The sequence below is a fragment of the Neolamprologus brichardi genome, chromosome 12, assembly GCF_056152115.1.
Source record: "Neolamprologus brichardi isolate AB-2024 chromosome 12, ASM5615211v1, whole genome shotgun sequence".
In the NCBI taxonomy this organism is placed as follows: Eukaryota; Metazoa; Chordata; class Actinopteri; order Cichliformes; family Cichlidae; genus Neolamprologus; species Neolamprologus brichardi.
In genome coordinates, this window is record NC_142115.1 from 33,626,992 (window position 1) to 33,642,170 (window position 15,179).

A 15,179-nucleotide genomic window follows, 5' to 3' on the forward strand; every position below is an offset into this window, starting at 1 on the left:
TTCTTCTGTCACCCCAGGCCTCTGCATGTCCTCTTTCAGTACATGCACCGATGATCTGTGGCACTCCTAATAACATGCATTACATTTTGCTGTTCATCCGTTGATGAAAAGTTTCCAAAAGTTAAAGTGAAAGGGAAATTGGCAGAAATTGGGAAACTACTGTGTTCCACCACAGCCACAGCCATTAAACACAAAAACAAAAAGTAGTTCTAAATAGAGAAGATGAAGTAAAATAAAGTAAAATAAAATTCAGTTTGTACATAAAAACACATTTCGATAAATGTAATCAAAACTCGTTTAAATTAACTATTTATTGAAATTTAAATAGTGTTAAAAGGTTCATTGTTTGCTGTTTTCAGTCAATAGACTTCCAAATTTGTGTTTGCTGTAATAATCAAGTCGCCGAGCTAGATGGCGCTGTGTCCCCACAGAGGAGAAAAAGTCTGTCCGCCATGTTTTCTTGCTAGCGCTCGTTGAGCGGTTAGTAGCATGACAGGAGGGCAGGAAAAGGTTACTTCACATTTTAAAGACTGGCAATAATTACGGAAATTCTTATGATTAATTGCAAACAGATAATAAATATCTGACAAAGTTACAGTTCATATAGTGAACCCCAGACGAAATCGATGAATTGACAGAATCGACATGAATGCCCAAACAGGTACTGTTGCTTCATGACTGTAAATACATGTGGAAACGACTGATTTCTTATTAACTGTCAAGAGAAGACAATCGGTTCTATGAGCCGAATGAAAAAGGGCTCAGTTTTAAGTAAGTTTTGCCAGTATTTGTTAAACTTTTTCAAGAAGTTGATTAACTTTCTAATGATGCGACGACTTTTGACGAGAGTCATAAACAGAGTTCTGCTAAGCGATCCGTTTTCACCTGCGATGATAATCGAAGCAGAAATACACAATCAAGGCCGCCGAAAGATGGTAAGTGTTAAACCTCGTAATCAGCTACATACTGTCTACTACACTCCAAGTTCTCGGGCAGCTGTATGTGTTTACTGCTATAGGTTTTGTAAGCCCCTAAAACCAGTCGTCAGATCTCGCCAAACTCCATTGAAAGATCTGAGAACTTAAAATGTTTGTAGGGTTTGTCAAATTGTTCATCACCTTACTACATTTTCAAAACACTTACTGAGTTACTCAAACCCCCCTTTGTAATTTGGCGTAGTTGCCCTTAAATTAATTACTGGTTAGTGTGGGAATATTTTTAGAAGGAAAATGCTTTCTGAGCCAGCTTGGGTCTTTCCTTATTGTTGTATTTTTTTCTATTTTATTTTAATCAGCATATCTAACAGTTTTATTTTAAAATGATGTCAGCTGTCCTCCCCTGTGTTAACTTGTCTTTGCCTTCATAGGCTTTTGTTAAAAATGAATGAAACCTCAATAAAGACCCTACAGTGTTTGCAGTTTGTAAGCAGCTATAGAAGCTTTATACAATACAGTGCAATACAATGTTGTCTATAGTTGGTTTTCCTGTTAACAGAGCTGTTACTGCTGCCAGTGTATCAGTACCATCAATACAAGGCAATGGCTGTATATTCTACGTGTCCTGTGTGTTTGTATCTGCTTGCATGAAGCTGCCTCCTGACGTTTTCTGTGAGGAAGAAGAAGCATTTTTATGTAGATGGCACCTGAACAAAACACAAAATATCTCATGTTTCTGTTGTTGTTGTTTTTTCCCCCACTTAAAAACATGATCACTGCTCAGATGAAGCGAATACCAAATGAACGAAATTTACACTCAAGTTCAGTTATATCGCTGAAGTTCGTGTTAATGAGTTTTTGGTCATTTTTGAGTCTAAATCTAGAATCTCTCTGTGTTTGCATCTAGCTCCAGTTTAAAAAGCTTATTTACTCAGTTGCTTTTACTTTGTCTGAATATATGTGTAAATACGTATAAAAATGTAACAGTCTGCTTCCTTTGACTCAGACAGTCTTCTGTTTCTCTAGCTTCACTGCAGAGCCGTATGCCTTTAACTGTGCGTCTGCGTTTGCTTCAGGTGGTGGGGCTGGGTAATCCGGGGATGGAGGGTACCAGACACAGCGTTGGTATGACAGTACTTGGTGCTCTCGCTGCCCGGCTCGGTGTGGCAGACCGCTGGCGTGGCGACAAGTACGTGTCTGGTGAGGTCATTTTGTCAGAAGTCCAGCAAACAAATGTGGTGCTGCTTCGTCCCCGGCTGCTGATGAATGTCAATGGAGTATCAGTGGCCAAAGCAGGTGAGGTCATTTCTGTCTTTGTAAGTGATTTTCATTAAATAAATTAGGCTTTTATTCTTTCTTATCATCAGCTGTGAAGTGTGGCATGTCTCTGCACAAGCATACTGAGGTGGATCAACCTCCGTCATCTGTCACTCAGGCAGCCAGAAACAATTCAAGCTGGAAATTTAACTCCATTGCGGTTCAACCTGTGTTATTCAGCCCTGTCACTATATCAGACTTCTGTCTATGTGATTGAAAACAATCAGTGAATTATATTATTGAATATAAGAAAATTTAGTTCATGAATTGGAGACTTGTACAATATTTTATGTAGAGAAGCAGCTGCTCAGTACATGCCTTGGATGGATTCTGAGAGTTCTGTCTATTCATTCCTGCTTTTATAATATCATAGTTGTAGGAGCCATTTTTTGTGTTGTTACCTTATGTGTAACATTTTTGTGTTTTTACAGGATGTTGTGTTTATGGGACTGTATTTAAGGTAGATGTGTAATTAGCATCAGGTGTTGTTGGTCAGAAGAAGTGAACAGTTTGTGACCGCTGCGCTGTTGTGAGTTATGTTAAATGACGTTGGATACTAAGAGAACTGTTGAACAACAAATACAACCGATGGAATGCAATAAAGTTGTTAAACAGGCAAGATAAGTACGGCTCGAGTTATTGGACTATGTCAAGTTTCATTCCTAACAGTGGCACCGCATGACCCCCACCATCGAACACCTCAGTGGCTTCAGGCGTAGGCTTAGCCTCTACAATAATAATAAAAATGTTCAATCTCACAGAAAACCAAAAAGACTCTTAGTCGACCACTTCACGTGGCCTTCATTGGACATCGCTTCTCCTGAGAGAAGTCTTGTGTTGATCTGAATAAAGACTTTGACAGGGGGCGATCATGGCTCAAGAGTTGGGAGTTCGCCTTGTAATCGGAAGGTTGCCGGTTCGAGCCCCGGCTTGGACAGTCTCGGTCGTTGTGTCCTTGGGCAAGACACTACACCCATTGCCTACTGGTGGTGGTCAGAGGGCCCGGTGGCGCCAGTGTCCCGCAGCCTCGCCTCTGTCAGTGCGCCCCAGGGTGGCTGTGGCTACAATGTAGCTTGCCATCACCAGTGTGTGAATGTGTGTGTGAATGGGTGGATGACTGAATGTGTAAAGCGCTTTGGGGTCCTTAGGGACGAGTGAAGCGCTATACAAATACAGGCCATTTACACATCTTCTTTATTTTACATGTAAGAACTTTGATTTTTATTATTTCAGACCTTTTGACAGTTTACAGGTGTACGTGGTGTCTGTGTGTTTATTTTACTTGCACATGTATATGAACAAAAAGAAGCTCAGGTTCAAAGTCTTTAAGGGTTCTGTACTAATAAAGTTGTTATCCTGCTATATTATTAGAAGCAACCAAACTAAGAAACTTTTTTTTGTATGTTTTGATTTGTTTAGCTGCCAAATATGGCGTCAAGGCTGAAGATATCCTGCTGGTCCACGATGAACTGGACAAACCTCTGGGGAAAATCGCCATCAAACATGGAGGAAGCGCCAGGTGGGTCATCCTCTATCATAGTGTTGGGTCTTGGATTGCTTTGCCGCGATCTGTTTACATCACCAACAGTATTCATTATCTTAAGCGATGTATTGACAGTGGTGAGGGAAAGCAGTCACTAAAGTATCATCAAGGTACATTTAACATTAACTTTAAGGTCAATAAGAACAAATATATTTCTGCGTGGAAGTGCAAGTGCGGCTTTTAAACTCCATTTGCACTCATTCGTCCAAACTTTCAGACTGGAAAGTTTCTGTCTTCATGGGGAAAAAAACAACAGCAACAAGGCTCCATTATATTTTAAAGACCTGACAGTGTCTTGTCCCAGTAGAGCACTTCTCTCTCCCACTGCAGGTTTACTTTAGAGCTTCCAAAAGTAGAATAGGAGGCAGAGCCTTCAGCTTTCAGGCTCTTCTTCTGTGTAATCAGCTCCAGTTCGGGTTCAGGAGACAGCCTCGCTACTTTTGAAACTAGGCTGAAAACTTTACTTGAAACTTATTTTTTTGATCAAACCTGGATCAGATGGAGGGATCAGGTGACCTCAAAGCATCCATTAGTGATGCTGCTATAGTCTCAGGTTGTTCAGGGACTTCCCATGATGTGCTCAGCACTTCTCTCCACCCCCTTTATTCCCTCCCTGTGTGTTTATGCGTCACCACTGCATGTCATTAACTCGAGTCTTCTTTCCTATGCACTTTGTGTTTGTCCTTATTCTCTCTATACTCTCCTTTTTTCCACTTCTCTTTTATCTGTTCTCTCTAATATTTTAGGGTCTTTACCTTTCACTATAAAGCAATTTGAAGCAACTGCTGTTGGGAATTGTCTTTGTACACAAAGATTGTTCAAACTTTGAGCATGTGGGAGCTGCCTGAGCTCTGCCTGCTGTAAACCTTGGTGTCTTCCCAATGTCGAGACGAGAAGACAGAAGCAGCACAACCAGAAATAACAGCGAAGTGAGGCCTGTATTTTAAAACCAACAAACTTCTAATCAGCACACACAGCTTCTCTCTTGGGCCTCTTCTCTCTTCTTTCTTCCTCCTGCTACTATTTTTGCTCTTGATTGCGCTGTTGTGATGAAGCCTCCCTGAGCTCTTCAGACTCTTATGCCTTATTTTATTAGTTTTATGCCATGACGCTTGTTGTATCTCATTAACTGTTTTGTCATTATACTTACTAACAATAAGAATGGTGTTCAGTTAAGAGGCGTCCCCTCTCAGTACGCTTTTCACTGCTACTCACAGCAAGCTGTATGAAGCAGTTTAATCCTGCATGAAAAGCTACGTTGGGCATTCCAGCCGTGTATAACCAGATGGTGATTTATGAAAATTTAATGTAATGCAAGAAACTGCGACTGGTGCATCTGGTATCCTGAAGATGGACAACAAAACCAAAGAAAAGAGGCTGTCAGATTGATAAAATAAATGTTGCTTCTCCTTCCCCACAGAGGTCATAATGGAGTCCGCTCCTGTGTGGACTGTCTTCAGACTGATGTAAGTCACTGCTGACTCTGCAGGTGTGTGTGTGTGTGTGTGTGTGTGTGTGTGTGTGTGTGTGTGTGTGTGTGTGTGTGTGTGTGTGTGTGTGTGTGTGTGTGTGTGTGTGTGTGTGTGTGTGTGTGTGTGTTCACTATCACGCTGAATTCTGCTCTGATTTTATTTTAATGTCAGATTTATACTGTGGTGTTCGTGCTGTTTGTCCTGTTCTTATAGTGGTGATTAAAAACAATAATAGTTCATATTAAAAGTGTAATTAAATTAATTTAAAATAAAAATTCAAAAAAAAAAACTGTTGACATATCTCCAAAAGTTGATCTGTTCATCTGGACGTAGCGTTTTGAGGGAGAAACGTTTCGTCACTCATCCAAGTGGCTTCTTCAGTCTCAGCTGACTGCAGGTTTCCTTATCTTATAAACAGTACATTTGCATAATGACTGAAACCAGCCCACTGAAGGAACAATGGGCTGGGAGGTCAGTTAGCTGAGACTGAAGAAGTCACTTGGATGAGTGACGAAACGTTTTTCCCACTACGCTACGTCCAGATGAACAGAATCAACTTTTGGAGATTTGCTTTCCTGGATGATTAAGCATGCATTAAGACGAAACTGTTAACATAGTTTGCCGGTCACTTAATATCCATATGCAAAAGTCCTGAGCCGCCCCTCATTTGTTTATACTTTGTTAGGAAAATGGGAAATAGATGTAACGATTTATTGAAACATGCAAACGTACATGGAAGTGCAGTTTTCAGTTCTAGCAGGCTGGTATGACCACCATCATTCTTATTCAACACATTCTGAACTCTGTGAGCAGCTTTCTCGTCATTTCTTTAAATAGTCTTCAGGAATAGTTCTCCAGGCTTCTTTAAGGACACTCAAAGCTTTTCTTTGGATGTTTCTGCATTTTGTTGCATTCTCTGTTAAGATGATCCCACACTGCTTCAATAATGTTGAGGTCCAGGCTCCAATGAAGCCAATCCATGACTGGTAGTGCTCCACTGTGTTTTTCTATCCATGTATGCTTTTACTGCACTGGCAGTGTGTTTGGGATAAGTGCATCAAGGGACAGGTGCATGCATCAAGATGTGTTTGGGATAATTTAATGCTTAAATACGAAGCCATTGCCAATCAGATGCTTTCCAGGTGGTATTGCATTGTAACATTTTGCACTTCATCATGTTCATAACTTATTCCGTTTTGACATGATCCCTAACAGCACTCGCTGCTGTACCTCTTTCTCGACCTCCTCTGTACATATTGATGACAGTTTGAATCATGACGCTTCCTCAAACAGTAGATGGATCAGCTGCAGGTCTTTTCTGGATTTTTCCCCACAGTTTCTTAGGAACCTGACTTTCAGATATCTAGAGCAGATCATCTACTGTAGATATTATTTAGGCATGCCACTCAGCAAAAGAAAAGATATTGGTCAGGTAAAAGGACTGGACTGAAAAAGTAAAAAAAATAGGCCGTCTCCTAAGAAAAAGTATGAAAACCTGGAGAACTATTGCTCAAGCTTTAAAAATTGAGGCGTAGATTGAGACTTTAGTATTTTACTGTAGTCAAATGCACCTTGAAAACATGGACATATACTCAACCAAATATAAAATAGTATCAAATAACAATTAGATGAAAATATAAGTGTTTACAGCTTAAAACGCAGAAATAAAAAACATGTACATTGTTTAACACCAGGATCTTTTTTCTCCTGCAGGTGATGCCTAGACTTCGGATCGGGATTGGCCGGCCGACAGGGAAAACGTCTGTGGACCGTCATGTTCTGGGCAGATTCACCACAGAGGAACAGAAACTCCTGGATTCTGTTTTGGTCCAGAGTGTGGACCTCCTCCTTTCCCAGCTTTCCCAGCAGGACTCACAACAGGACTCCCCGCTCCCCTCCTCACCAGCAGGGGGCAGACAAGCTGCACAGAAGAGAAACGAGAGGGCCCGCTCAGGCTCACCAGCTGAGGACTCTGCAGCAGCTCAGAGCTGAAGCTGAAACCTGAACTCTGTTATCACACATAGAACCGCCTCAAAGAGAAAACATGAACCACTTTATCTGTATTTATTCACTTAATGGTGATGTTGTTACATGAAAAGTCTCAGAGAACAAGAGGAGAACCGAGAAATCTTGTTGTCTTCAGGTTTGTTCCCTACACGATGAACCACTTTTCTTTATTCACTTCGCTGAAAAGCTGGCAGTGAAGCCAGAAGCTTGGCTCAGTCTGTGGCAGAGGACAGTGTGATGTCTGTGAGATATGAAAATAAATCGTTATTAAACAAAATAAATTTGATTATCTGATTTTCATGCACATTAAGAGCAGTTGAGCATTTATTTACATTAAAAACATTTAAAATCTGCAAACTATAGACTCTCTGACACCAGTACTACTATACTAATACTAATAATACCTGCCCTGACCGACTAATTCTAATAAACTCACTGACCATGAGCTTCACCGTGCTCATACAGGTCAGAGCTGCCTTAATTCTACCTGGCACAGATTTAACAAGCTGCTGGAAACAGTCCTCAGAGATTTTGGTCCATGTTGACACGATAGCATCACACAGATGCTGCAGATTTGTTGACTGCACATCCATGATGTGAATCTCAAAGGTGCTCTATTGGATTGAGATCTGTTGAAGCTGTTAAAGTACAGTAAAGCCATGATATGTTCAAGAAGTTTGAGACGATTTGAGCTTCATGGTGTGTTTTCCTGCTGGAAGAGGCCCCTCTGATCATAAAGTGATGGACGTGGTCAACAACAATAGGTGGGCTGTGGCATTAAAGTAATCCTCAGCTGGTAATAAGGGGCCCAAAGTGTGCCAAAAAATATTTATAATATGAATATGTCCTCACAAAGATAGCCAAACTAACATGCGTGTATCTGTATGAGTCCTACACACAGAGTGGAGCAGGCAGCCATTATAACCACCACCCTAATCCTACTGCACTCACTCTGATCCACAGCAGTTCATTCATAGTTGCACGGACACACTGACATATCTAAAAATATTCAATGTACCTCCCACAAGTGACGCATACAATATATGAAATACTCTTCTTAATATGTGATGGGAGCCACAGTTTATTATATTTTGCACTCTGCATTTGCACTTTCTTCTTGCAGTCGGTCAAAGGTCAAAGTCTCTGAGCCTTCAGTCGTGTGTTATTGATTTTTTTGTTCTTTATTTGATGATCATGTTAAGTTAGAGGCTTCCTGGATGTTTTTTATTTGTGAGCAATGTCAGTACAAGGAGCTGAACCGCTCTAAAACAAAGACTTGTTTAAGCTCATCTTCTCTTTTTTTGTATCTGAGAGTGACTCTGCCCCCGACATACGGTTCTCCTCTCCAGCTCGTCCTCCCCGTTGTGGCTCTTTTGGCCAAAAACATATTGATTTCCTCTTCCGATTGTCCCACTAATTGCGCCTCTTCATCAATTATGTGTCTTTAATGAGTTGCATCCCGTCAAGAGGTGCGCTGCATTCTCACACTGCTGAGAATGCCAGAGGAAGGTTAGCGGAGGAATGGAGGGTTTGGCGGGGGAGGTGGCGTACAAAAAAAGGGCAGAAAACAGCGGAAAGAGGCTGACGAGCCGCTGAATGAGGGAAATCAATACAAAGGAGGCCAGTAGATTGCGATGGAGGGCAGAAGAAGAAAGGCAGGCGAGAAACAAAAGGGGGCAAACATTGTTTAGACCCAGATTTTTGAGGCCTTCTGTCCTGCTGTAGCTCAGACGTACAATAGCTGTAGGGACACACTTGTGGACATGAGGGAGAGAAAGGGGGGAGCTCAAAGGAAACTTCTATGACACCCCCCACCACACACACACGAACACCCTTCGCCCTCCTAAAACCCCCCCATCTTTCTCTGCTGTGACCCCGTTGAGCCACCTTTTGCCTCCATCAGGCCACTTTCCCAGCCCTTCCTCTCTGGTCAGCTTTATGAGGCCTTACCAGCAGCTTCAGTAACTTTTCTTCTGTGGGGGTCAAAGGTCAAAAGCAGGCTGAACACCCAACCTTTAGAGAAAAAAACTAAATTTATTCAAGAACAGCCCTCAAACCCTCCCCCTGCGCTCTATTCCCTGGAATAGCAGCCCAGTGGGGGGTCTTCCCTCTGAAGTAGCACAAAACGAGCCCTCGGACTCCGCTGGCAGTGGGAATTTAGATAATTTAGCTTATTAAGCAGAGCTATGTTAATGGTATGTATATATTTTATCAATGATACTTTATATTTGGCCCTTTAGAACATCATTTTCCACACTTGAATAAAAGTTGGTCCTCACTTGGTGAACCCTACTCCAGACTTTTCCCAAAGCTTGACCAAAGACTTATATTTCTGAGTGAAATGTCTCAACTTTAATGGATTATTTCGCACATTTCTAGCTCCATGTTTTTATACTTTGATTCTACCAGGGCAGCTCAGGGCAATTCAGAGTTCAAAATAATCCTTATTCGTCTTACATTGGGACGGGCTGCAGCCCCTCAGTTTATCCCTAATGTGAAATAAGCTGTTGGGGTTCCTCTTTCTTTAAGGTGATCCTGCCTTTAAACTAGCTTCCTTCTGATTGGTTTCAGGAGGTTTGAAAAGCAGGTAGGTGGGGCTTCCTGTCTTTATGACATCATACTGATCCAAATGTAGGAAAAAACTCCTTGAAACTAAGTGTGTGAAGCCTGAACTTTTGGGATAACAGGGATTATCTTTACATGTAGTGACCTCATAATATGATGATCCGAACAGGTCTTTGATGAACAGTTTGATTAGGCAGAAGTGTGGGGACAGCAGCTTATTGAATTTGAGGATGTGTTTTCAGTGGGATAAACAAAATCAAGAACTATCCTCAGAGTATTCTTGGGTTTTTCAAGTTAAATCTAAAACCACTAAACTAATGTCTTAGCTCTGACTCAGCTTAGAGGTTCATAACGTACATACAGTGTCAATGATCACATACTTCCATACTTTGAATATGTGCTTTGACTCTGTAAATGCTGTCATGCTATAAAAACACAGCTACAATAACTATTATCAGAGAGAGAGAGAGAGATGCCTCTTTAATGACACAAGTTTGAATTTATTTTGGATTTTCTCTAATACACACAGGGTCAAAAGTATACATAAAGGCTCAAATACATACACTCACTTAATCCTTTTAATAAGTGGGGCTAAAGCTTCTTCTAAGTTGACAAGGCCTAACCTAACTTCTCTTTAGTAATCATGATTGACTATAGCTGGTAGTTTTTCTTTCTGAACTCATCGGATTGATCATTGTTCAAAGCAGTGGGAAAGTCCAAGAATAGTAGAGTTGCACAATTTTACCTAAGTACAAGTTATTCTAATATGTCGCCCCTTTGCCAGCGTCTGGAACAAAGACCCAAACTGTCACCAGTGCAGTCCATAAGATAATTGATTAGGATGTTCAAGAACAAACCCAGAAGCCACCAAGACTCAAGCCTGCCATGAATTGAAAGTGCTGGAACACCAGGGTGCTGGCAGAGAAAGAAGCTTCAGCTCAATGACTGACATGTTCAAGCTTGAAATTTTCTGCAAGCCAAATGCCTTCTGGAGAAAAAGGTTTTATGGTGAAACAAGACAAAGCTGTCCGAAGACTTCATGAGACAGCCTATAATGTAAACTACATAAGTGGTCAACGTCATTGTTGGAATTTATGCTGTGGTGGTACAATATGTGCGGTTGTGGCAAATGCGCTCCTGTGAAGTCCTCAAAAATCCTAATTGTGCATCTTTGGAAGATAAATTCTGTTCTAGAAATGCAATTACATCAAGTCAGTACAGTCCACAATACTGTGACTGGTCTGATTGTTCCCGGCAGTTTTTGAAATATGTACAAATATATTTAAATTATATTTATTTGACTTCCGCGGGAAATCTACATCCTAACTTACGACGTAACCAGAAACCCCTCTTAGAATAGAATTAGAATAGAATTCAACTTTATTGTCATTGCACATGCACAGGTACAGGGCAACGAAATGCAGTTTGCATCCATCCAGAAGTGCTTTAGTGATATAGATATATTACAATATATATTAGCAATAATATAGATATGTAAGTATATTACAGAAATGGGTCTATTATGGTATATTATAATGTACACGGTATTAAGTATGTTGTGAATATTCTATAACTATAAGTATGTACAGGCTGTAGTGAGTACAAGCTATGTACAGGCTATGAACAGGATATAAATATGAAATAAAAAAAACTATACAGAAATCTGAGAATCTTAACCCTACACAACAACTTATGACGTAACGTTTCCGGTTACGTCATAAGTTACAATGTAAATTTCCCAAAGCATAATTAAGCCGTTACTCCTTAAGTTGCAATGTAGGGTTTCAGAGGAGTTTGCACCTATGATGTAGCTACGGCAGATTTCCCACTGAAGTAACAGTAAAGGTGAGGCTTGTAAACCTAAGAATTCTATTTTTGTTGTTGTTTTTCTGACTGGTGCCAATATTTTTTTTTTTACAGCTGAAATTTTGTTAACCTATTTAAAATTATATTCTTACAATACTGTACTGAGTTATGATGATAGTATGGCTGAGAATACCTTCATGATTTCCTAAATATATCCTTTATATATCCTAAGGGACTCACTGTGGTGCTAAATAGTAAGCTAACAGCGACCTTAGTGTGTTTTATCTCTTCATTTATTACTGTAATGTTACAGCAGGGACATGTGCTGCATCTGAGGTCCTTCAGTATCACTACAGTTTCTTTTTTTTCTTCCATCATCACAGAATAAACTGAAGCCATCCTGGTTTCCCATGGCAGTTCAGCGTGTTACAGTGAATCCAGGCCCATTGGGGACTCCTTTCTCATTCGCCTCTTTCCGATGAGCAAGCATTAATAACGCGTCCTTTTCTCTTTTCATAGCCATAATCTCCAGTGATCTCAGGCCTCCCGCACTAAATTATTCTTACAGGCCCATGAAAAGGCAGCAGCGGGGCCCTTTAAGAGGCAAATGAGCATCCAACGTGCAAAGATGTTCCCAGCAACGGAAATGTTAACTCACCGTATAGAGCAGAGTAGGGCAGAGGGAAACCACTGGCATGTCTGATGAGAAGGGATGGAAACATTTGCCATCGCCCTGAAGGCAAAGCCTGCTGGGTAATTTATCCTTTAACCCCTTGTCTAACTGTTTACATTTGGCTTTAAGCTGATGGGTTTATTTAGAGCAGCGCTCAAGGAGTGCAACCGTAGAATAAAAAGAATGTTGACTCCACAATGTAGGATTTATTTCAAGCTTTCAGACCACCATGAAAAACCAAATGTCAACCATGACCGATGCCAATATTTAGATATACTTTGGATTTCACACACAGCCGTACATTTCTAAGCATTTCTCTCATTTTGTATAATTCTGCACCAAGTGAGTTTTGTTTGTAGTGCAGTAGGTAGTAACACTTTCAAAGTAAAATACAATTTATAATCATATTGTTTCCAAAATCCTTAACATACTGTAGTTGCCACATTCAGATATTTTAGAACTATAGAAATATTTTGGTAAATGTGTAAAATACACAGCTTTGCACATAATTTTTGCCAGAATATTTTTCTTTTTCTTTAAAAGACATCATTTCATAACAGAGACAGCTGAAACAAGTATTTACACTGTCATTTTTCAAATAAAATAACACATATGCTATATTATTACTGTTAAACCAGATATAAGAGGTTTCTCTTAGATGGCCCTCAAGGTTTCAATATAGGAAAGGGCGCCTCTTCTGCTAATTTCCAGCTTCTATATATTTAATCTTGCATTATACAAAAGTACTCTATCTATGCTCGGTTGGGCACTGGAGCAGCCCCTCAGTTAATAGTCTGTCTAAAACCAGCTCTTTTACCTCCCTCCCCCCTCCCTGTGAGACAACTTTAATCTGACTGGCTGCCCCTCATAAAGAGAAAGTTTGAATAGCAGGTGGGCGGGGCTTCCCTGCTTCAGATGACCATATTAGGGATGTCTCCTTTAATGACATCATACAGATCCAAGTGTTGAAAAAAGGTCTCAGAAATTCAGCCTGTTAGAACCGTCTGAAACCTGAGCTTTGTTCTTATAAGATTAATGGTTGACTGACTTCATCGTTTGAAACTTTGGCCATGTTTAATTTAAACATTCACCATGGAAACAATGTATAAATACAACTGAAGGTAAGGATTAAGTGATCATGTATCAACCCTCCGCTCATTGAAGTTCTCATCTTTTTAATGTGCTATATCAATCATTGAAGACTGAGTCTTGGGCCAACTAAGATTTAAGAGTGGACATTAAGCTTGGTTTCGGGAGATTTTCATAGAACATAATCTAAACCATGTAGAAACGTTGTAATGATCAACCTCCTGTTGTGGATGGACTTCTTTTAGACGTTTTCTTTGCTGATGTTTGATACATTCATCTCTTTTATGAACTGAGGGAACAATTTAACCCTCACATTTTCCCCATACTAATGTGTTTAATTAGCCTAACCTTAGTACTCTAGCTATATCGTTATATGTCAGCTAGCCCATTTCACTAACCTCGTCAAGCGTCTATGGTATTTTTAATTTTTCTTCTTTGTTTGTGTCCAAAATTATAGCAATTAAAATTGTAAAACATAAGGAGTTATATTAGAGGAAACAAAAAGGGTTGTTTCTGAAACTGGAAAAAATAAAAAATCGGATCAAAATTTCAAGCTATTTCCTCAATTTTGAGCTAATTTCCCAGATGTTAGTGAGTAAACTGTTTGACCTCAAAAAACGTTTGAGATTTTTTTTTTTTCATTTTCTGGTAGTGCAAACAAGCTCTCTTGGTAATGTGATTTTTATCATTTAAAATAGCTATCAAACTGAGAGTTTGTGATTTGTCTGTGACTTTCACTTTTATGATTGTTCACTACCATAAACTGTCAATATGTTCACAGCTGCTGACAATAAAGTAATTGCACACTTATATCAGTAGATATATGAGGAAAAGTGTTCCTTGATGGGTTAACAGTGATCAAAACAGGAAAGTTTACATTGTTATTAATTATTATTTTCAAAATCTAAACAAAGGACATTTTTAATTTTTTTTAAATTTAATTTTATATTTCTCTTTAACTTTAATATGGTAAGTTTATTTATATATACTTTACTATAAGTTGGATTAAGGATAAAATTTAACAAAAGCCTCTGTTTATGTTTTCTTAATAATCTGATGATAAATTGGAGAGAGTTCTTTATGGATTAACCAAAAGCTTAACCTCAAAATATTAATTTGCATCAATTAATATTTTTCAGGTGTTAGGTCTGCAACACAAACATGGCTCAAAGTGTGTTTATTATTTGACTTAAAAAAAAATTATGATTCATTCGCAGGAATAGATTTTTATGCTTATGTTGACTTACAAGGTCAAAAAGGCTTTTACTTGTTTGTTTTTTTTATTTGTTTTGTTTTGTTTTTGTAGGCAAACATAGAAAAACTGTAGGAAAGTTTAGTTTTCATGATCCACAGCTCATATTACAACATCTGTTCTGTCACGTTGATAGAAAAAAAGACGCATTTTTTGCATTTTTACAGGTTGTTGACCACCTAATTCACAAAATGTAAGTCTTTAAATCCTTCTTTAATCTTTATTTACTAATGAATTAATTTTAATTTGTCTTGTACAAAGCTCCATCTTTCCAGTCAGAGAGAGACCCAGAAGAGAATTTCATTAGCTTTTAGCTTAGCATGATTACTGAGATAAGCTGGGAAATTCTATAACTGCTCGCTGGTCGTGGTTTCTTTCATGCTCTTAGTTAAATTAATGAACAGCTAGAATCTATTTACATGCTAATAAATGTACAGTTTTATAATTTACATGATTTCTTTCTTAATTAAAATATTTTCCAAGCACATACATAACATATTCAAAAATTTAATTATTACAA

The 15,179-nt window shown here is 39.2% G+C and overlaps 1 protein-coding gene across 1 annotated transcript; it reads left to right on the forward strand.

Annotated features, from left to right (window-relative positions):
* The first annotated feature begins 473 nt into the window (after window positions 1-473).
* ptrh1 (peptidyl-tRNA hydrolase 1 homolog) lies at window positions 474-7,648 on the forward strand. Its single transcript, XM_006797688.3, has 5 exons — window positions 474-935; window positions 2,012-2,231; window positions 3,672-3,771; window positions 5,216-5,261; window positions 6,981-7,648. The coding sequence occupies exons 1-5, from the start codon at window positions 741-743 to the stop codon at window positions 7,257-7,259; spliced, it is 840 nt and encodes a 279-aa protein (XP_006797751.2). The 5' UTR covers window positions 474-740; the 3' UTR covers window positions 7,260-7,648.
* Window positions 7,649-15,179: the final 7,531 nt, after the last annotated feature.